Genomic DNA, 19,980 nt, shown 5'->3' with positions numbered 1-19,980 from the left:
ACCCTGGTGTCCCCGTAGATGGGAGGGCCCCTGAGATGGTGAACCCCGGGGCCCTGGTGTCTTGGAGTTTCCCTGGGCTCAGTCCTGTCCGGCCCCAGCCCCCCACTGAGGGCCTTCACTCCTGAAACCAGAGGTGGACTTCGCCCGCCAGGTCCTTCATGCGCCCTTCCCTAGGCTGCGGCGGTGGGAGCTGCAGGAGGGAGGGGCAGGGCCAGTGCGCTCCTCCGCATTGAATTCTGGCCGCGCTCTGCCTCCCAGCTGTGGTTCTCCTTCTGGGTCCTCTGTGGTTGCAGCAGAGCATTTGTTTCTAGACGGCCTTGACCCCGTCCCCAAGCTGGTGCCCTTGCTGTGGCTGTGCCGGCTGCTGCGCGCTTGCTAACCGAGCTTCCGTCTGTCTCTCCTCCTCTCCGCGCAGCCCTGGGGCCCGACTCCTGCTCTGTTGGTATAGACGAGTAAGCCGGTACGTGCCCTTCCAGACGCGCTTCGGGGGCTCTGATGCGCGTCCTTGGAGAGAGGAGCCTCCCCTGCTCTCTGGCGGGGTTCCTTCTGGTTTTCGGGTCTTCGTCCGCATCCGTCTTCCCAGGGGCCCTGGATTCCGAATCCAGAGCTCTCCAGTGGCTGCTGCACCTTTGCCCAAGAAAGTGGCCTCCTGGGGGGTCCCAACTTTTGGGGCCAGAGGTCTCTCCATCTGGACTAGGCGGCCAGTCAGGCTCTTCTTCCAGCCTTGAGGGTCCCTGGAACAGTCCCAGCCCAGGCGCGCCAGAGGCACTGTCCCCTGCAGGAGGCAGGAGCTTGAAGGATCAGGGCAGCACTGTGGAGGGAACCCCAGGGAGATGTGGGGCGACGTGTCCCGAGGGGAGAGCCCCAGGCCTGGGTCTGGCCTTGTTCCCGGTGGTCGCACCATGAGTTCCCATCGGTCCTGCAGCAGATGCGTTAGGGCGCTCGGCAGGTCCTCTCCCGTGTTCTGGTCATGGCTTTAAGTAACAACTCATGGGGAAAAGAATGCGCCCCAGATTGGGAGAGCCCCTGTATCACCTGTTTCCAAGCTCAGTCCCCGTCTCTTGGAGGGAGTCTGTCCTTGAGGGGCCCTCTGGTGCCCAGGGCATAGTATCTTTTATCCTGTCCTGAGGGCGTCCGCTCACACAGCCACCTGCTCCCTCCTTCCCTTGTCAGCATGGCCTCCGTGGGCCTGGCGTCACCGTGGGCCTGGCAGAGAGTCCCTTGTGGGCTGCCTTTGTGCCATGAGCTGCCGACTCACTTGTCCCTCCCAGTACTGGAACCTTCTGGAACACCAGCACTTAGTGATAAAAGGCCCTGTGAGGCTGGCACTCCCCATTCCCCCCCCCCAAGAGGCCCTCCCCATCCCCCACAAGAGGTGCCCTCTACCAGGGTGGCCAGGTGAATGTTTTACAGAAGGCCGCTCTGGCCAGGCAGTGGTTCACACCTGGAATTCCAGTACTTTGGGAGACCAAGGGGATAGATCACTTGAGCCCAGGAATTCAAGATTAGTGTGGGAAACACAGACCCCCTCTCTATAAAAAATAAAAAATTGGCTTGGGCGTGGTAGCTTGTGCCTGTGGTCCCAGCTACTCTGGGGGCTGAGGTGGGAGGATCGCCTGAGCTGGGGAGGTCAAGGCCCACTCCAGCCTGAGACCTGTCTCAAGAAAAAACACACACACACACACCCATTCCAGCTTGAGACTATGTCCCAAGAAAAAATACACACACACGCACGCACGCGCGCGCGCGCGCACACTGGGGAGAGAGAAGGCAGCTCCAAGAGTGCTAGCAAAATGTAGGCAGATGGATTGGTGACCCTCTGCCTTCCCGAAGGGTCTTGGCACACATGCTGCGTGCAGCTCTGGTCTGCCGAGGCCCGTGCAGCCTGCTAGGAAGTGCCTGGCGGGGGGGTCCAGGCTCTAAGAGGCCCTTTCCCCTTGGTGGACTTGAGCCAGGCCAGGGAGAACTTTGCTTCTTTTGACTGCGCTCTGCATTCCCACGAACCTCTGTCTTCTTGAGCCCAGCGAGTCCCTCTGTTGACCCCTCTCCTGAGCCATCATACCCCTAGATTGAAACGACACTCAGCACCTTTCAGAGGGGCCCGGCCAGCGCGTCGGTGGAAGGTGCTATGCGAATGTTACGATTCAGGTCAAGTTTCCAGAGGCGGGAGTGCCGGTGTGTTCTAGAACAGGGCTCACAGCCTCGGAACCCTGCTCTCGTCGCAGTCCCCGAAAAAAATAGCCGCCCTTCACCTGAGAGTGGGGCCTGGGCCATGTCTCCTGGGAGCCATGCGTCAGGGCTGGTGGCTGGGTATCGGGCAGCCCTGAGGCCATGCTGGCCCCGTCCCAGGCTCTGCACCAGCACTGTTGCCCAAGCCCCAGGGATGCCAGACCTATTCGGGGACAGCGCCTGGCGGCATCGTGCAGGCCAGTCTGGGTATTGGGGCTCTGTGGGAGGCTCCTGTCTCTGCCTTGCAGTAGCCACCTGGGGCCCACTCTGAGCACAGGCTTGTTCTCATCCAGGGCTGTTCCCCACCCCTGCACCCTAGGCTGACTGAGTTCCACTAACCCAGCCAAAGGACCTTGGCAGGACAGCGGCTGTTACATCCCAGGAAACTAACCAGCGCAAGGGCAGGAGACCCAGAGGGCAGCAGCCACGGTGCTGTGTCGCATTCTGACACGGGGCTGCAGCTCTGCTGCTGGTGTTGGGGGAGGTGGGGTCATCTGTCCTGAGAGGGACACAGCGTATTTGGCACAGCCGGGGAGTCCTCCGGCCCTTGGTGTGCTCTCATCTGAGTGAATCTGCTGTTCTGGCCACGGGCGGCGGGAGTGGGGGTGCCGGATGGCCCAGCCCCTTGGGGGGGCTCCAGATGGGTAGGAGCGGGTGGCGCGGGACCAAGCATCTGAGTGTGACCCTCCTCCCCTCCCTCTGCTCCCACCTGCAGGATGGCCCACCTCCATGGAGATGGCCCACGGCCTCGGCACCACCAGCCCCACCTGGCCTCCACTTGGTGGCCCCAGCCCCGATCCCAGCACCGCCGAGCTGACCCCACTCTGAGAGCCTGGCCGAGCTGGCAGCATGGAGCCCTCAGCTCCCCAGACTTTGCCGAGGGGCTGCCCCGGACCCCGGTGTTAGCCGGCCTCTCCTGTCTGCATGCCCCCTGTGGCCACCAGGCTCCGAGGGGCCATGGTGACCCTTGATCAAAGAGCACAGTGGACTGTTCCCTCCAAGTCTCCCTTTTCTACAGTTGATATATTTGTAACTGGTACAAGATGAAGGACAGCAGCTTTCCATCCCTCGTTCAGAGCCCTGGTTCCTCACGGTCCCGCGGGCTGAGCGGCTGGGGCTGGGGCTGCCCACGTGCGGCCTGTGCTGGCTCTGCCTGCCCCCGCAACACTGCGGTCACTGCCCCAAGAACTCAGCAGACCTGCAGAAGAGATTTACCAGTGGTTGAAGCACTGTCTTCACAGATGTTCAGGGGCAGTGGGGGGCTCCAGGCACGATCAATGAAGGAAACAGTGCCTGTCCGCCCACCCTGCGTCTCACTGTGGCGACCTGGCTGTCGCTGCTTTTTGTCCTCTGCCGTGTTTGCGTGGCCTCAGTGCCCTCTCTGGTGCGTCTCCGCTGGGGCCCTCAGTGCTCGGGGCCTGGGGTGCACGGGTGCCGCCCTGGGCAGCTAGTATGTCAGCCCGGTGCTGGGCCTGATCGAGGGGCGGAGACACAGCGGCTTCCAGCATCCAGTGACCTTGTCACCCAGCTCCATACCCTCTCATGGTGCTGGCTTTGGTGACATCACCAGGTCTCTCCAGGTGCGGGGGCTTCTGTTCGACAGGCTACTGCCAGGGAGGACCTGGCGGCCTCCTTGTTCCCCTTTGCCATTGGAATGTCCCCTTGCAGTTTTTTTTTTTTTTTTTTTTTTCTTTGAGAGAGTTTCACTCTTGCTGTACAGGCTGGAGTGCAGTGGCGCTATCTTAGGTCACTGCAACCTCTGCCTCCCGGGTTCTAGTGATTGTCCTGCCTCAGGCTCCTGAGTAGCTGGGATTACAGGCATGCACTACCATGCCCGGCTACTTTTTTTGTATTTTTAGTAGAGAAGGGATTTCTCCATGTTGGTCAGGCTGGTCTCAAACTCCTGACCTCAGGTCATCCACCCGCCTTGGCCTCCCAAAGTGCTGGGATTACAGGCATGAGCCACTGCGCCCGGCCCCCTTGCAGATCTCTTTGATTTGGTTCTATAGCAGGCTTCTGTGGCAGGACTGGCTTGGGGAGGAGGGAGCCAGCAGCACACTGGGGAGTGGGGTCCCAGCTGGGAGGCTTGGCCTCTGGGCGACTTCATCCTGTTTTTTTTTTGTTTTTTTGGTTTTTTTGTTTGTTTGTTTTGTTTTGTTTTTTGTAAGGTAAAACTCCTGGGCAGCAGATGTGCAAAGGGAGAGTGCCTGGGCCTGGTGACCCAGGGCTGGAGCTGTCCCAGTAGAGCCCTGGGCCGGGAAGGTGTGTCCTGCTCCCTGGCCCCGGAGGGCTGCCCTGCAGCCGGGCCTGCGGATAGGACAGCCGTGGGGCAGCTCAGTGCCCTCCCCTGAGGCTCATGGTGGCTCTGAGCACAAGCTCTGCCTAGTGGGCACTTGGGGGAGACCCAGCAGTGGATAGCACGGTCCCCACACCCAGCTCCCTGCACACCCAGGCCAGCCACCCCTCCTGCTCGTGCACACGCACGCACATGCTCTCACCCGTACACGCTCACACGCACGCCCACTCGCACATGCTCACATGCACACGTTCACACATGCACACACGCTCACACATGTTCTCACCATACACGCACATACTCAATGCACATGTTCCCATGCATGTGTGTGTACTGGGACTGAGCATCTCCCACGCACCTCTCCCGCCCCACGCACCTCTCCCCGCCCCACGCACACACACACCCTGCACCAAACCCCCGACCAAAGCCCCAGCCTCTGGCCATCGGTCCTGGTGCCAGAGCTCTGCGTGAAGTTTGGGCCGCAGAGTGGCCCGCTGGGACTTCCATGTGCTGCCGTCTGATGTGTTCAGATGGGCTCACCGTTGGTTCGTTTTTACTGTATATTTATAGTAATAAAATCATGCAGCAATATCCTGTCTGCTCCTTCCTCTGGGTGCAGCCCTCGGGATTGTGGCTATTTCCTGACCTGGAGTTTTGCCGCTGGGTGGTTGGTGGTGGCTCCCACACCCTGGCAGCTCCATGGCCTCTGCCCGGCTTCCCTCCAGGGCAGTGAGCAAGGTGAGGGCTAATGAGAACGGGCAGCTCCCAGCCATCCCTGTCAGGGCTGGTTGTCTGGTTGGAGGGAAGCCACAGCCTCGAGGTTGGGCTGTCTCCTGAACAGGTGGTGCGGGAACCCAGGGCCTCCAGCTGTGAGTTGTCGTTCTGTCCCCATCTCTAGCCCCAGCTATTTCAAGGCGTTTGCTAAGTACCTGCTGTGTGTCAGTGGAGGCGGAACAGTCGAACAGCCGAGGGCGAGGGCCTGGCCGCAGGCCCCTGCCTTGCAGGCAGTGAGGTGCCCAGCAGCTCATCAGAATCCTGCCAGCTGTGGTTACTATTAGAAAGAAAGCGAGCGTGGTGGTGAGACGAAACCGTACAAGGACTCACTTAACCGGGCGGCAGGGAGGGCCTCTCTGAGGAGACTTCAACAGCCCTGAGGGCTGAGGAGGAGCTGGCCCTGGAAGAATGTTCCAGGTGGCAGGAGTGAGCCTGGTGTGTCCCCTGGGGACAGCTCCTGGCTGGAGTGAAGGCTGCTGGATAGATACTGAAGAGCTTGTAGGGGCTGCTGGAGTGTTTTTATAAGGGGGAGTCAGAGTTTTAAGAACAGGTTTCCAAGAAGAGGAGCAGTGCTAGAGCCCTGTGGCTGGTGTGTGGAGCCTGGATGGCGGGAGCAGGTCTAGCCACCCATGGTTGTGGGCTTGCAGGCTGGAGCCCAGCCCCAGGCCTCTGCACGGCCCCTGCTCCCCGGCCCAGGGAGTGGCCAGTGCCCCAGGGCACCCACCACACCACCGCCTACCACTCAGGGCCCCAACTTCTTTGGCGCAGGTCAAGCTGCCACCATAGCCCTTCTTCGACTGAAGACTGTGAGGCTGGAGGGGAAGCCCATGTTCTGGCCCATCAGTGCCTGCCCTGAGAAGGCTGCCACCCATGGACCCTGCAGCTGCTCTGACACGCCTGGGTCTGGCCCCATCCCAGTGTGGGTAGAGGGGTGCCCAGGGTGTCAGACGGGTGCTTGCATGGGCCAGATTGGCTCCCCATCTACCTCCCAACAGACACAGCACTTTTTTTCATGTCTGGTCTTGGGGAGGGGCTGGAGCAAGGGGAGCCTCCCCTGCCGTGCGCCGGCGTCCCACAGGCCCTGGGCACTGGCAGGGCTTGGCTGCCTAGGGGTGAGGGCCTTCTTTGGGTGGGAGGACCCTTCCCCTTGCTGCCCTCTCACCTTCTGACATGGTCGCTCACCCTGGAATCTGGACTTCCCCTGCTGCCTGCAGCTGTCCCATGTGGCCCCTGACCCACTGGTGGCCATAGGAGGAGACAGAGGTGCCCTCTCTGGGTTCTTATTCTCCACATCTGACACCACCATGGACCTAACAGGTGAGTTTCCAGTGCCCACCCTCTGCCTACCTCTCCTGCTTGGCTCCACTCAAGGCAGCCTTCTCTGTGCCAGTGAGCTTGGCCTCACTGCACAGCTCTCCTGAGACTGTGCCCCAGCCCTGGGCACCCATGCTGTGAGTGCAGGCGGGTGGTTCATGTACTTAGCAAATCCATTCCCCCCGTGGGGAGGAAAGTGGCCTTGGGCCCTGTTGCTGGTGAGGTGAGCCTTGCCATCATGGAGTTCAGCGGACCTCGCGCTCTCGGCCTGTTTCTGATGTTTCTGAGCCTGAGACATCTGCAGGACAAACACAAGGTAAGTACCTCAGGCTCTTGTGGAATCGGGATCCTGTCTCTATCACCAGCTGCTGGGTGTACTTAGGCAAGTTCTGTCCCTCTCTGAGCTCCAAGTTCCTCATCGTAAATTGGGGAAGCCCCTCTTCCCCCAACAGCACGGGGTGCCTGGCGTGGAGGATGCTGAAAAGCTCCAGCCCCGGAATTTAAGTCACTTTCTGCTCAGCAAGCTGGGTCCACAGAGCCCCAGAGCTCCCAGTCGTCTGCCCTGACCCAGCGTGGACTCGGGGACTGGGGCGCTCAAGCCCTGCCTGGCCCTGCTTCCTGTGCTGTCCTGGACCGAGCCGGCCAGCAGGGTGGCTAGGTCGGGACTGCTGTCGTGCGTGGCAGGCGAAGGCCGTCGTCCTCCGGGCTCGGGTCCTGTGGCGCTGGCGGACCAAGACTCCGGGCCATTTCTGGCTTGTGTGGTCGTGCCAAGGGCGCCATTGCGGATGCACAGGGCCATGCGGGCCGGGTCCGCCTCCTGGGGAGAAACGGGTGAGCGCAAGGGGGATCGGCGCCATTGAGGGTGGAGAAACCGCAGGGATTTTCGGCTGTCTGCTTAGGGGCGCCAAGGAAGATGTTCGTCGCCCACAGTGTGAACCTTGAGCCACCACCGCACCGACCAGTCGACTGGGCGATCCCATCGGAGGCGGGGCCGCCGCCCGGGGTGTACGACTATTGGGTGACGGCTGACGCTCACCGCCTTCCTTTGCACACCGCTCGCTGCACCTCTCGACGACGCGCCGCGGCGCTGCGAGGGGCTCGGTCCCGGGGCGCGCCGGCGATTGGCGGGGGAACGGGACCCGGGGGTGCGGCCGCCCGCGGATTGGTGAGGCGCGGCGGGGGCGGGCTCGCGCATGCTCTTAAGTGGCAGCGACGGGGACGGGGTCAGTGCCAAGATGTCGACGGCGGCGGTTCCAGAGCTGAAGCAGATCAGCCGGGTGGAGGCGATGCGCCTGGGGCCGGGCTGGAGCCACTCGTGCCACGCCATGCTGTACGCCGCCAACCCTGGGCAGCTCTTCGGCCGCATCCCCATGCGCTTCTCGGTGCTGGTGAGGACGGGAGCGGGCGCGGGCGGGCCGGGGCGGGGGCGTCCGACGATCCCCCGGCTTTGACCCGCGCTCCCTTGCAGATGCAGATGCGTTTCGATGGGCTGCTGGGCTTCCCCGGGGGCTTCGTGGACCGGCGCTTCTGGTCGCTGGAGGACGGCCTGAACCGGGTGCTGGGCCTGGGCCTGGGCTGCCTGCGCCTCACCGAGGCCGACTACCTGAGCTCGCACCTGACCGAGGGCCCACACCGCGTCGTGGCGCACCTGTACGCACGGCAGCTGACACTGGAGCAGCTGCACGCCGTGGAGATCAGCGCGGTGCACTCGCGCGACCACGGCCTGGAGGTGGGGCCGCCGCCCGGGCCCCGCCCCCCGCCCCGGGGTTTGGCTCTGGCCCCGTGGAAGGCACCGATGGGTAACACGTCTCCTGAGGGTCCCCTGGCCGGGCTGGGTCGGGTGTCGCTGTCTCCAGCAATGGGGTGGGGAGAGGGGTCTGGGGCTGGGGGGCTGGGAAAGGAGGGGCGGTGGTGGGGGCCGGGGCTGGGGCTCCCTCAGGGCTGTGTTACATCCGCCTTGCTGCTGCCATTGCCAATCCTGGGAGTGGGGAGTGGGATCGGTGGGGAGGAAGGGATGGGGGAGGAGCGGGGCTTGCTTGGGGAGTTGGGAAACTTGAGCACAGCGGGGGTCGTAAAACTTGGGAACCTCATGGGGGGCGTGAAGGCTCTTGGGATTTGTGTTTTGTGGTCTGGAAGGGTTGGACTCCAGGTGTTCAGGCTTCGTTGGGTGGACGGGAAGCATGGGGTGTGGACCCCGGGTGGTGGCCGAGGTACGAGGGGAAAGTGCATGGGGTCAGCCTCCACACTTGCTTGGGGAGGAGGGGGCTGCACTGCTCCAAGGGAGCTGGTTGGCTTCTGCCAGGTCCTGCCTGGGTCTCCCATTAAGTCCTTGGCAAAGCTGGCTGCTCGTACCCTGGCCTCCTAGCTTCCAGGCCCCTCCTGCCGGGGGTGCCATTGCGTGGCAGGCCTGGCCCCAACCCCTACCTCCTGTCTGCACAGGTGCTGGGCCTCGTGCGGGTCCCGCTGTACACCCAGAAGGACCGAGTCGGAGGCTTCCCCAACTTCCTGAGCAACGCCTTTGTGAGCACGGCTAAGTGCCAGCTCCTCTTTGCCCTCAAGGTGCTCAACATGATGCCTGAGGAGAAGCTGGCTGAGGCCCTGGCTGCGGCCACCGAGAAGCAGAAGAAGGCCCTGGAGAAGTTGCTCCCAGCCTCGTCCTGAGGGCTGCCTGGGCTGCTGGCACCCTCCCCTGGGCCGGAAGACTGGGAATTCCTGCCAAGTGTGGCTTCTAGAGTGTGTGTGTGTACCCCACTTCTGACTGCCTAGGGCAAAGGGGCATCCTGTCATCTCCACTGTCCCAAGCAGTCACTAGGTGGTGGCCAGGCCAGCTGGGACCCAGCCCATCCTCTCAGGCAGAGCAGGGTGGTCTGGGCACGCTGGGCCTGCCTCTCCAGCCTCAGGATGCTCTTGTTCATCCCAGGCTCAGACCCTCCTGTGTGTGTGTGTCTCATCCCGGCTGCTGGAGGCCCACAGGGACTGCGCACAGCTCCAGGGCCACTCGGAAGACGGGATGTGTGGGTGGAGGATGCCTCGTCTAGGTCAGCATTCCTGCCTCCTTCCTGAGCCAGCTCAGAGCCTGGGGGAGAGCCAACTTGGGGTAGGAAGTTAATACTGTTAATTTGGGTTGTTGTTGGATTTACTTTGCTAGATTTTCTCTTTCACCACGTGTGAACTGTGGGTGAGGTTTCAAAGTAGCTTCACCCCACGTGGCTTGGTTCCCAGGGACAGTCAGGGCCTCGGGGGCCCAGCTATGTACGACGAAGCTGTCGAAGGAGAAGACAATAAAGTCACTCCTCAGCTGCTCTGTGTGTTCCTCAGCTACTCTGTGTGTTTCGGTTCTGGATGGAGCCAGCTCAGGCCTCCTGCCCTAGGGGGAGGGAGGAGCCGCCCCAGCCAGAGGCATGTTTGTCCCCAGTGCTGACTGGGGGCACTCCCAGCCTAAGCGCTGTGCCCATCAGCCAGGTTGGGGTATCTGGGCTGAGACCTTCAGGGCAGGCTCCCCTTCCTGATCCTGATGGCCCTGGCTGCACCTGAGCTGACCTGCTTTGCAAACCCGCCCTACACCACCATCTGCAAGCAGCTCCAGGGGCTGGTGTAGCAGTGCAGGCTTACTGTGCAGAAGGACAGCAGCAGAGCCATCCCTCGTGGTCTCCTACAGCCTCACATCTGGAAAGACTCCAGTGGCATCGTCAGAAAATGTTCACAGCCCACGGCTGGCCTGGTGAGGGAGGTGGTGTTCCCAGCGCCATCTCAGCGCTCGGTGTGAGGGCAACATGTCGGGGGAGGCCCTGTCCTATGGCGGGCTAGGGATATTCTTGGCTCTCGAAGCCTTGTCTTGAGTCACGTGGGCTCCGGGAGCAAAGGCGCTCCCGAGCAGCAGGGGACAGGGCAGTCACGGTTGCTGCACTGGCCAGGGCCTCATGTCATGTGACCAGAACTGAGCCCTTCACTAGCTGTTCAATTTTATTTTCCAACAAATGGCATTTTCCAGGCGCCCCAGTCCTCACCCCTAAGGTCACACCTCAGTTGGCACCTGTGTGTGTGTATGGATATACTTTTCCCCCAGGGCCCTGCCTGGTCTGGGCCAGGGCAGCCCATGAACTCTGGGCCTCACCACCAGGTTGTGGGTGAGACCCGCGTCCCGCCTCAGTGCTGGCCCGAGCTGCTCAGCCAGGGCCGCAGCCCCTGTCTTGCCTCTGTCTGCCGGCTGCTCCCGGGGCCTGATCCTCTGGCCCCCACTGGGCCTGGGCTGCACGTGGCAGCTGCCTGCTTACTGTCCTCTTCACTGCCTGGCACACAGCTTCAGGGTGGACCAATCACCCAACGTCAGATTCTGAAAGAAAAAGCCCTGGTAAGAAGAGAGGGGGACAGGTGGGTGCGTACGCACACCTGCAGCTGCCCAGACAGGCCCTGCTGCTCCCGCCACATGGGATGCAGGCTGGCAGACACTCACCGGCCCGCGGGCTAGGGCTCCCGCCACTTCTTCCCATTCAGCACCTGCAGCTTCTCCAGGCTCTGGGTCACTGAGCACAGTGCTTGCCCTGAGGAACGATGACCTTGAGCCTCTCCCTCCCAGGCTTGGTAGAACAGGGTAGTGCTGCCCAGGGCTCTGAGCTGCAGGATGTGACCTGCCCCTCAGCTGTCATGGCCCCAGCCCCGAGGTCAGCCTTGGGGTAGAGGGACTCAAACTTGCTTTCCCTGGAAAGGGGTCCCTCTGCCTCCCTTGGAAACAAGGAGCTCTTAGTCTTCAGCAAAGTCTGGTCCCCGGAGACTCACCCATCTCGTGGACACGGTCCTCCAGGGCTCCCGAGAGCTCGGGGAGGCTCATGGCCTGCAGGGACACTTGCCATCCCTTGGCGTCTGTGGTGCAGGATGGAGTTAGCTGTGGGTCTGTGTCCCCACAGGCCCTACTTTATTCTGAGCCCATGCAACCAGGAGAAGCTGCTTGGATCAGAGCCTCCCCACCCGCCTGGCAGTGTCGAAGTGACCTCCTAGGGCCAAGGCTGGGGAGCCCTGTTGTGCCCTTCCTCCCACGGGCTAAGCAAACACTAGGAGGCCCGGGTCAGCCCAAGAGAAGACAAAGCTGTGCCGGTGGGGACCCAGGTCTGGGCCCTGGCTGGAGGCTGCAGAAGTCACTGGCGGTCTCAGCACAGCACAGGCAGCCATGGCACAGTGCCTCCCACCCCTGGGGTAGGCGGTTTTCCCGTCACAGGTGAGGAAGTGGGCTTGGGTGCCCAGGGCCCCCTCTCCTTGGACTCTGGGATCATGTGCACACAGGGACCTGGAGAGTGGCTGCCGGCCAGAGAACCAGGCCAAACCCACTGGGTCAAACCCCGCTTCAGGGCTCCCCGCTTTCTCCTCTGCCCAGTGCGGAGTCAGGCTGCTGCTCTTACCAGCTGCGGGGAGGCCTGGGCCCAGGGTGGCTGCACCAGGGGGATGGTCCCGCCTCACTCGGGATGACAGCTCAGCTTGACAGGCTCTACCAGACACAGGAACAAGTGCTGGTGAGGGCAGAGGCCTGGCCGCCGCAGAGCCCCCACCTCAGACCTTCAAGGGGAGGGAGGGGCTCTGCCCTGTCCCTGCAGCTGGCCTTCGTGAGCTGGCCCAGTGCCCCATGAAGCTGTGCTAAAGAGCAGGAGAGAGAGCGGTGCAGATTCCCGACCCCGACTGCTGCCTGGCTCTGCCTGCAGGAAGGAAGGGCCTGGATGAAATGGGGGGGTGGCTCCAGGCGCTGAAATCCACCTCTCAGTTACAAAATCAGGAGGAAAAGATGTCTGGGGGCCCAGGGGCCAGGCGGCTGACCACTGGACACCCAGTCCAGGCCAGCTCAGAGCCACTCACCGCAACTGGTCCAGGACAAGGGCAGCGTCCCGGGCCAGGGCCCACGTCTCCTGCAGGTGGGCCTGGAGGTCCTCGCGGGCACGGTCCTGCTCCAGCAGGCAGCTCTCCACCACGGCACGCAGCTCCTGCTCCTGGCACACCTGGCCCCGCATGGCCTCTACCTCCTCGCAGCGCTGCAGGGGGGCGGGAGGCTGGGAGGTAGCCGGGCAAGCCAAACCCCTGGCCACAGCCCTGTCCTCTGCAGCCTCTCCCCTTGCATCCACCTGACCCCTCCACACAGCGCCCACCTTTATCTGTCAGAGATGGGGCCAACTCAGGGGTGTCGCCCTGCCCCCCATCCCCCACCCACAGCCACTCACCTTGTGCAGCTGGATGGCGAGCTCCTGCATCTCAGCCTCCAGCCGGTCGGCGTAGGCCAGCTCCAGGGCGTCCCCGGGCGGGCGGGCACTGCTGTGCCAGCGGGCAATGGCGGACGTCATTTTCCTCTTGGGCCCAAACAGCCTGCAGGGGGAACATGACCAGGACGTGCCTCAGCCTCCCAGGAGCGCTTTACGTGAGCAGGAGTTTGCCCCAACCCCAGGCTGAGGGCCAGAGCAGCCCTTCTGGACGCACGTGATGCCGATTTCCTTCAGGTCACTCTCAGTGAGGGTCAGAAAGATGCGGAGGTCCACGTCCTGCTCCTCAAACACCTGCAGGTACTTCAGACACCCGATCTGCTCCAGCAGAGTGGCCAAGTCCTGGCAGGCAGAGGGGACGGGTTGGGGGAGGTAGTGGCCGACGACAAAGCAGAGCCATTTTCCTCCGCTTGGAGCCCCACCGCTTCCCCAGGCTTAGCACTAAGACCGGGCCTGTGTGTAGCCCCCAGGCTGTCCCTTCCTACTCTGGTGCCTCAGGCAGGGCAGGACGTAGCAGGCAGGTGAGTCCTCACACTATGGTTGGCCACCTGGGGACACTGTATGTTCATCACGAGAAACTGGCCGCCTCCTGCCTCACGTGCTGAGTTCTGTGAAGGGGCGATGGAGCTGCTGATCTGGACAATGCTTTGTACACAGAGCGCGCTGTTCTCTAATTCTAGTCTCCGTGTCCGACGTTCTGATTTCCACTTGTCTAAGCGCAGCTCTTCTCCGAGTTCACCTGCCTGGAGTTCACCGAGCGCCCTGGATGTAAGATCCGTGTTTCTGATCCACCTGAGATGGTCAGGCTGTGTCTTCCCCGTCGTTTCTGCTTTTCTCTTCTGCAATGCCACTGTGTGGACGCTGTCAGCGTGCTTCAGGGGGTCACGGGTTTCTGTTCATTTTTTTCACTCTTTCTTTCTGTTCCTCAAGCGAGATGATCTCAGGTGACCTGTGTTCACAAGTTTTCTGTTTCTTCTGCCTGCTCAATTCTGCTGTGAGCCCGTCTAGTAATATTTTCCTTTTAGTTTACTTTTCAACTCCAGAAATCCTACTTTTGAGAGTTTCTTGCTTTTAATGGAGAAACGAATGTTACTCTGCCATTTTCCTCAAGCTGTTTTCTGAAAGAAACATACTTAGGACACTACCCTGACCAGACTCCACTCAGTGTATGTTGAAGGGACCGAGGTGTGCGCCTGCTCACTGAGCCGGGGGCTGCAGGCAGAAGCCGGCATAGCAAGGCCCTACTGAACAGCGCAGCCGGTACTTTAACAAATGACCAGCCAGGCCGGGCGCGGCGGCTCACGCCTGTAATCCCAGCACTTTGAGAGGCCAAGGCAGGCAGATCACAAGGTCAGGAGCCTGAGACCAGCCTGGCCAACACAGTGAAACCCCATCTCTACTAAAAATACAAAAAATTAGCCGGACATGGTGACATGTGCCTGTAATCCCAGCTACTTGGGAGGCTGAGGCAGGAGAATCACTTGAACCCGGGAGGTTGTAGTGAGCTGAGATTGCACCACCGCACTACAGCCCAATGACAGTGCGAGACTCCATCTCAAAGAAAAAAAAAACAAATAACCCACCAGAGCGTCCCTCTGCCTCTCTTCTCCGTATCTCTTCTGACTGCACAGGGTAGGAGAACTCAGTAGACACAGGTGAGACAGCTGAGCTGTGAGTCACACCTGTCATCCCTAAGGTAATGCGTGGTCAGAGGGACCACAGCAAGGAGGAGGATGGTGGCAGCTGTAACCATCACCAAGCACACACCGTGTGTGGTCCCTGTCTCTGCTTCAACCGCATCTCGTCAGACTCCTGCAGGCAGTTCTGAGGTCAGGTGTGTTTTTCTTCTCCCCAGGCTCAGGGAAGCCAACTCCAGTATGGAAAGCAGGGAGACAGGTCCTTGGAACAACGCAGAAGCCGTGCAGCTGGGCCGCCAGCCACGGAGCCGGCTGTGAGCCTGCAGAGCCTAACAGGCCATGGGGACGCCACTGCCATTCTGTTCTCCAAGCAGTCTGGCACGTTATATACACAACACATGCCTCATAAGTCACAAAAAGTGCCGTGTCTGAGTGTAACCTCCAGTTTCACAAGCGGTCTTACCTGCGGTCCTGAGTAGGGGGCCCTCTGAGTCTGGGGGCTGGACTCAAGGGGAAAGTCTTCCCTGTCAGTCCCAGTGCGGGGAGGCCACTGGCTGTCAGGATTCTTGGTCTTCATGTAACTTTTAGCTTGTTTGCGAGCAGAGCTTTTACAGGCGTGGTCCGAGTCCTGCGGTGAGAGCCATGTATCTGAAGGAGCGCACAGACTGACTGGAGAGCCTTGGTGAAACCCCCCACCCGCCACACAGGGGCTTCCAGTGCGTTCACTGTCGTCTGAGAAGCCAGGCCCTGGACACAGCACGTCCCAGTGCGGCACACACGTGTAGCACGTGCTTGTTACAGACATTCTCATCTTAAAGTAACTGGGGGATGTTAGGTATCCCGGCCAGGGACCGGCTATGGGAGAATGAGAAAGAATCCGCACCTCATTGCTCTCCACAGAAGCTTCGCTGCTGAGCCCCTGGGCTCTGGCCAGGCCCTCGCTGCTGCTGCTGCTCTGGACAGGCTCCAGGTTGGCACAGAAAGCATGTTCCTCTGAGGGCGGGAAGACAGGGCGTCCGCCTGCAGGCCTCACCGCGGTGCTGTGCATGGGCGTGCCCCGGGCTGAGCCACCTCCACCAGGGCACTCCTTGGGGCCTGCAGCGGTTGCTTCCTTATGTTTCAAGCTTCCTGCCTGTTCTAAACCCTCCCCTCTATACAGACGGGCAGGGCTTGTTTTTTGTTCACTGATAAATCCCAAGCACCCAGGGCAGTGCTTGGCGTATGGTGGGCACTATGTGAGCAGCTGCTGCACGGGGGTGCAGTTATAACAGGACATTCCTATTGGAGCCTGTCCGGAAAGCCTCAGGGGGCTCCCAAGCAAGGAGCTAAACCTGTTGGTGTGCAGTGGCTCCCCCAAGCTGCACGGGGACGCTGGAACAGAAGCTTCTCCCATTCCTCACAAGAACCAGGGCTGCCCACGCCTCCCCTGTGCCTGTCCTCTGCTGGATGGCTGGGCTGTGTCCCAGCACCAAGCCCAGTGGGTAAGTGGGGACGGGCACACAGGAGCTCCAGGACCTGCCTGAGCCGCGGGCTGGACAGGGGTGGGGGTGCACATACCCCGGCTGCTGCTGCTGCTGCTGCTCTCCACGTCCCGCTCGTTGATGGGGGAGGTGACGTCCCGGCAGCAGAGGCCCTCTTCTTCCAGGGGGTTCTCACCACTGCTGTTGAAGGTGACATAGCCCCGGGGAGGAGCCTGCTCTGTGTACAGAATAGAGCCCATAAGCCCAGGAAACTCCAAAGCGAAGCCGATCCTGGTTCCAGATGCCCCCACCGCCTCAGAGGCCAAGGCCCCGGATGGAGGCAGGCGACTTCCCGCTCATGACCTCACCTACTTGCCCCGCGACCTGGCATGGCTCTATCTGTGGTGTGTGGGTGGAGAAGTCGCTCTGAGGGTCAGTTAGTGGCCCAGACAAGTGTGTGGTGGGGCCAGGGCTGGCAGCCAGGTCAAGCCTGGGCCCTCTCCTTTGTACCGAGCAACCTCTTTTTCAAAAGGAAAACGTAGGAAATGGTAAGCTGTATTTACAGATGCCTGACCAGAGAAAACTATACCACTAGTGTTCCTTTTAGCAGGAGGTATCTAATGACCTCACACAGACAGCCGTCAACCAGGTGTCTTTATGTCCCTATGACCTTTAACCATAGGCTCTTAGCGGGCTCCTCGGGTCAGTCAACCCCAGCGAAAAAGAGATCTGGCTGAGCAGGAAGGAAAAAGGCCTTGGGCTAAAAATTAACAGCAATAATAAGAAATTACCTAACTCTACCTTCCTCTAAAACCAAGCAGAAAAAGGGGCATGAGGCCGGGCGCGGTGGCTCACGCCTGTAATCCCAGCACTTTGGGAGGCCGAGGCGGGCGGATAATGAGGTCAGGAGATCGAGACCATCCTGGCTAACATGGTGAAACCCCGTCTCTACTAAAAACTACAAAAAACTAGCTGGGCGAGGTGGCGGGCGCCTGTAGTCCCAGCTACTCAGGAGGCTGAGAGAGGAGAATGGCGTAAACCCGGGAGGCGGAGCTTGCAGTGAGCTGAGATCCGGCCACTGCACTCCAGCCTGGGCGACAGAGCGAGACTCCGTCTCAAAAACAAAAAAAAAAGGGGGGGGGGACATGCATACCAGACAATTTCACTCCAGTTTTGCCCCTTCATTTACATAAAAAGACTGACTTGACCAGGCACGGTGGCACACGTCTGTAATCTCAGCTGCTCAGGAGGCTGAGACAGGAGGATCGCTTGAGCTCAGGAATTGGAGCCTGCAGTGAGCTATGATCGTGCCACTGCACCACAGCCTGGGCTACAGTGAAACCCTGTCTCAAAAAAGAACCCAAAGGACTGGTTGGGGGGACCATGGGGAACTAACTCACTTCTTTACATATTTTCCTAGTTATGGAGAAGTTTTTACAATCAGCACGTGCTATTTATCATTGCCCCCTAAAATTTTTTTGACTCAGGGTCTTGCTCTGTTATATAGACTGGAATGCAATGGCACCATCATGGCTCACTACAGCTTTGACCTCCTGGGTTCAAACAATCCTTCCACCTCAGCTTCTCATGTAGCTGGGGCTAGGGCTACAGGCATGGGGATGATATCTAGCTAATTTTCAAAAATTTTTGTAGACATAGGGTCTCGCTACATTGCCCAGGCTGGTCTCACAACTCCTGGGCCCAAGCAATCTTCCTGCCTCGGCCTCCCAGAGTGCTGGGATTACAGGTATGAGCCACTGCACCTGGCCCCCCAGTTTTTTTTTTGTTTGTTTGTTTTGAGACAGTCTTGCACTGTTGCCAGGCTGGAGTGCAGTGGTGTGATCTTGACTCACTGCAACCTCCGCCTCCTGGCTTCAAGCGATTCTCCTGCCTCAGCCTCCTGAGTAGCTGGGATTATAGACGCCTGTCACCATGCCCAGCTACATGTTTGTAGAAACAGGGTTTCACCTATGTGATGAATGAAATCTGAGCGGGCTACATTTCTGCTGCAGGAGAGAAAGTTCTATTCCTAAATTTAGCCAATGAAAAGGAAACTCAAGGAGATTAAGCAAAAAAGAAGAGCTAGTCCGTGACCAGTGCATTTCCATCAGTGGACTCAATCCTGAGTCTCCCTGAGCATGAAAGCTGGGCCACCTGTCCCGCTGCCACCTAAGGTCCAGCGACCCATGTTTCAGGAGCCTAAGAGCTATTCCATCCTGGCCAACACAGAATCTTGGTATGCAGTGAGAAAGAGCCCTCGGGAAACGCGGGCCACTCACCATAGCGAGGCCGTGGGGCTCTGCCGCCCAGGCCAATGCCTGTGATCCTGGCCAGGGCTCGCGGTCCCTCGTGGATGCTGACACCCTTCTTCCGGCACGGCCTCTGTCTCTGAGGAGCAGGGCAGGACTCGTCAGAGGAGCTCAGATCTTCATACTTTTCTGTGGTCAAACACCAGGATTAAGATCGTCTGTTCAGTGATGGACTCATTTACTAATCCTTATGGCAAACTGAAAGAAAGTAACTGTCGCCGGTTTTGTTAAATTAAGGAGAAGGGTATCTGCCAGGGCATCACTTTTGAGAAATGCCCTAACAGGCCGGGGCGCTGCTCCAATGGGCCACAGGGAGCTGCAAAGTTAGTGAGGATGGGAAGTTTCATTTTTCTTGAGACACAGTCTCTGTCCCCCAAGCTGAAGTATAATGGCATGATCCTGGCTCACTCACTGCAACCTCTGCCTCCTGGGTTCAAGCGATTCTCATGTCTCACCCTCCCAAGTAGCTGGGATTACAGGTGCATGACACCATGCCCAGCTTTTTCTTTAAGCAGAGATAGGCTTTTGCCATGTTGGCCAGGCTGGTCTCCAACTCCTGACCTCAGGTGATCTGCCTGCCTCGGCCTCCCAAAGTGCTGGGATTACAGGCATGAGCCACCACACCTGGCCCAGAGTTTCATTCTTATCTCTGTCAAGGTTTGCAAAATTGTTCATAAGCCTGTATTGTTCATAATCAGAAACTTTGTTCTAATTTGAATAAATAAAATTAATCTCTTCATTAAAATATATGGTAATATCAGTCACAACTTCTTTTTCCTGATCCCTTCCTTTGGAAGCAACTCTTTTTTTTTTTTTGAGATGGAGTTTTGCTCTTGTTGCCCAGGCTGGAACTTCTGCCTCCTGGGTTCAAGTGATTCTCCTGTCTCAGCCTCCCGAGTAGCTGGGATTACACCCATGCACCACTGTACCCAGCTAATTTTGGTACTTTAGTAGAGATGGGGTTTTATCATATTAGGCTGGTCTCGAACTCCTGACCTCAGGTGATCCACCCACCTCAGCCTCCCAAAGTGATTATAGGCGTAAACCACTGTGCCTGGCTGCAAACAACTTATTAAGGAATTCTGTTTTTTTCTTTTTTTCTTTATTTTTTTGAGATGAAGTCTCGCTCCATCGCCCAGGCTGGTGTGCAATGGCACGATCACGGCTCACTACAAGCCCCACCTCCCGGGTTCACACCATTCTCCTGCCTCAGGCTCCTGAGTAGCTGCGACTACAGGCGCCCGATACCATGCCCGGCTAGTTTTGTTATTGTATTTTTAGTAAAGATGGAGTTTCACCATGTTAGCCAGGCTGGTCTTCATCTCCTGACCTTGTGATCCACCTGCGTTGGCTTCCCCAAGTGCTGGGATCACAGGCATGAGCTACTGTGCCCGGCCGCAATTCTGTATTTTCTAAAGCATGGCATGTGTTTGCTATGATGATAAAGTGTTTCAAATCACTGCCCAGTCTGAGCTTTCTGAGCTTTCAGAGCTCAACCCAGAGCTTTTACTATTTTGTAGCTTTTCAGTTTTTCATATTTGACTTGTATAAGGCTCTGATCCGATTCTACTTTTACGAGATACGTGAGTTGGATGCAGGAGGAAATGGTGAGATCTCCTTGTGGAACTGGTAAGCTGGGACGGAAATGAAGGCAGAGGTCCCCTGCGTTACCATTTTACCACCTGAGCTGTGTTTACTATGAAACAATGCCAACACCAGGGAAGG

The 19,980-nt window shown here is 59.2% G+C and overlaps 3 protein-coding genes and 1 long non-coding RNA gene across 37 annotated transcripts in view; 3 read left to right on the top strand and 1 right to left on the bottom strand.

Annotated features, from left to right (window-relative positions):
* Positions 1 to 5,114, top strand: part of MGRN1 (mahogunin ring finger 1) — a 77,389-nt gene extending 72,275 nt beyond the window's left edge. For 8 of the 13 annotated variants that reach the window (XR_004179883.1, XM_009195908.4, XM_003916482.3 and 5 more), the window contains one exon: positions 2,945 to 5,114. Coding sequence is in view for 12 of the 13 variants with exons in the window: in XM_009195908.4 (XP_009194172.1) it covers positions 2,945 to 3,057 (113 nt within the window). In the remaining variant the exon portion in view is untranslated. Of the gene's footprint in view, positions 1 to 415 lie in introns of all 13 variants that reach the window. The other 5 variants (XM_009195910.4, XM_009195906.4, XM_009195904.4 and 2 more) reach the window with 2 other exon arrangements.
* A 358-nt stretch (positions 5,115 to 5,472) lies between these two features.
* Positions 5,473 to 9,915, top strand: NUDT16L1 (nudix hydrolase 16 like 1). 2 transcript variants are annotated; one of them, XM_003916489.4, is made up of 3 exons: positions 5,473 to 8,001; positions 8,082 to 8,342; positions 9,053 to 9,915. In XM_003916489.4, the coding sequence occupies exons 1-3, from the start codon at positions 7,807 to 7,809 to the stop codon at positions 9,272 to 9,274; spliced, it is 678 nt and encodes a 225-aa protein (XP_003916538.2). In that variant the 5' UTR covers positions 5,473 to 7,806; the 3' UTR covers positions 9,275 to 9,915. The 2 variants fall into 2 exon arrangements, with proteins under 2 accessions (XP_003916538.2, XP_009194175.1); XM_009195911.3 differs by having other exon boundaries at positions 8,082 to 8,412.
* Positions 9,916 to 10,558: 643 nt separating this feature from the next.
* Positions 10,559 to 19,980, bottom strand: part of ANKS3 (ankyrin repeat and sterile alpha motif domain containing 3) — a 36,131-nt gene continuing 26,709 nt past the window's right edge. For 7 of the 21 annotated variants that reach the window (XR_004179872.1, XR_004179864.1, XR_004179874.1 and 4 more), the window contains 9 exons: positions 18,226 to 18,384; positions 16,044 to 16,184; positions 14,950 to 15,581; positions 13,067 to 13,191; positions 12,814 to 12,955; positions 12,455 to 12,627; positions 11,390 to 12,092; positions 11,067 to 11,154; positions 10,559 to 10,946 (listed from right to left, as the gene is read on the bottom strand). Coding sequence is in view for 7 of the 21 variants with exons in the window: in XM_031658505.1 (XP_031514365.1) it covers positions 11,078 to 11,154; positions 11,390 to 11,473; positions 12,007 to 12,092; positions 12,455 to 12,627; positions 12,814 to 12,955; positions 13,067 to 13,191; positions 14,950 to 15,581; positions 16,044 to 16,184; positions 18,226 to 18,384 (1,619 nt within the window). In the remaining 14 variants the exon portion in view is untranslated. Of the gene's footprint in view, positions 10,947 to 11,066; positions 11,155 to 11,389; positions 12,298 to 12,454; positions 12,628 to 12,813; positions 12,956 to 13,066; positions 13,192 to 14,949; positions 15,582 to 16,043; positions 16,185 to 18,225; positions 18,385 to 19,980 lie in introns of those variants that run through there. The other 14 variants (XM_031658508.1, XM_009195922.2, XM_009195921.4 and 11 more) reach the window with 12 other exon arrangements.
* LOC108583400 lies at positions 15,543 to 18,232 on the top strand. Its single transcript, XR_001898021.3, has 3 exons — positions 15,543 to 15,967; positions 16,132 to 16,378; positions 17,959 to 18,232. It is a non-coding gene; the product is annotated as an uncharacterized LOC108583400 (long non-coding RNA).

Source organism: Papio anubis, chromosome 18 (genome assembly GCF_008728515.1).
Source record: "Papio anubis isolate 15944 chromosome 18, Panubis1.0, whole genome shotgun sequence".
NCBI lineage: Eukaryota > Metazoa > Chordata > Mammalia > Primates > Cercopithecidae > Papio > Papio anubis.
Note: the sequence above shows the minus strand (reverse complement) of the source record. Positions and strands in the feature narration are given on the sequence as shown.

What these genes read in the sequence shown, in the direction of transcription:
- NUDT16L1 (XM_003916489.4), top strand. Translation starts at nt 7,807, where the DNA reads ATGCTCTTAAGTGGCAGCGACGGGGACGGGGTCAGTGCCAAGATGTCG. An exon ending in CCATGCGCTTCTCGGTGCTG is followed by an intron (nt 8,002 to 8,081) that starts GTGAGGACGGGA and finishes GCTCCCTTGCAG; the next exon opens with ATGCAGATGCGTTTCGATGG. An exon ending in CGCGCGACCACGGCCTGGAG is followed by an intron (nt 8,343 to 9,052) that starts GTGGGGCCGCCG and finishes CTGTCTGCACAG; the next exon opens with GTGCTGGGCCTCGTGCGGGT.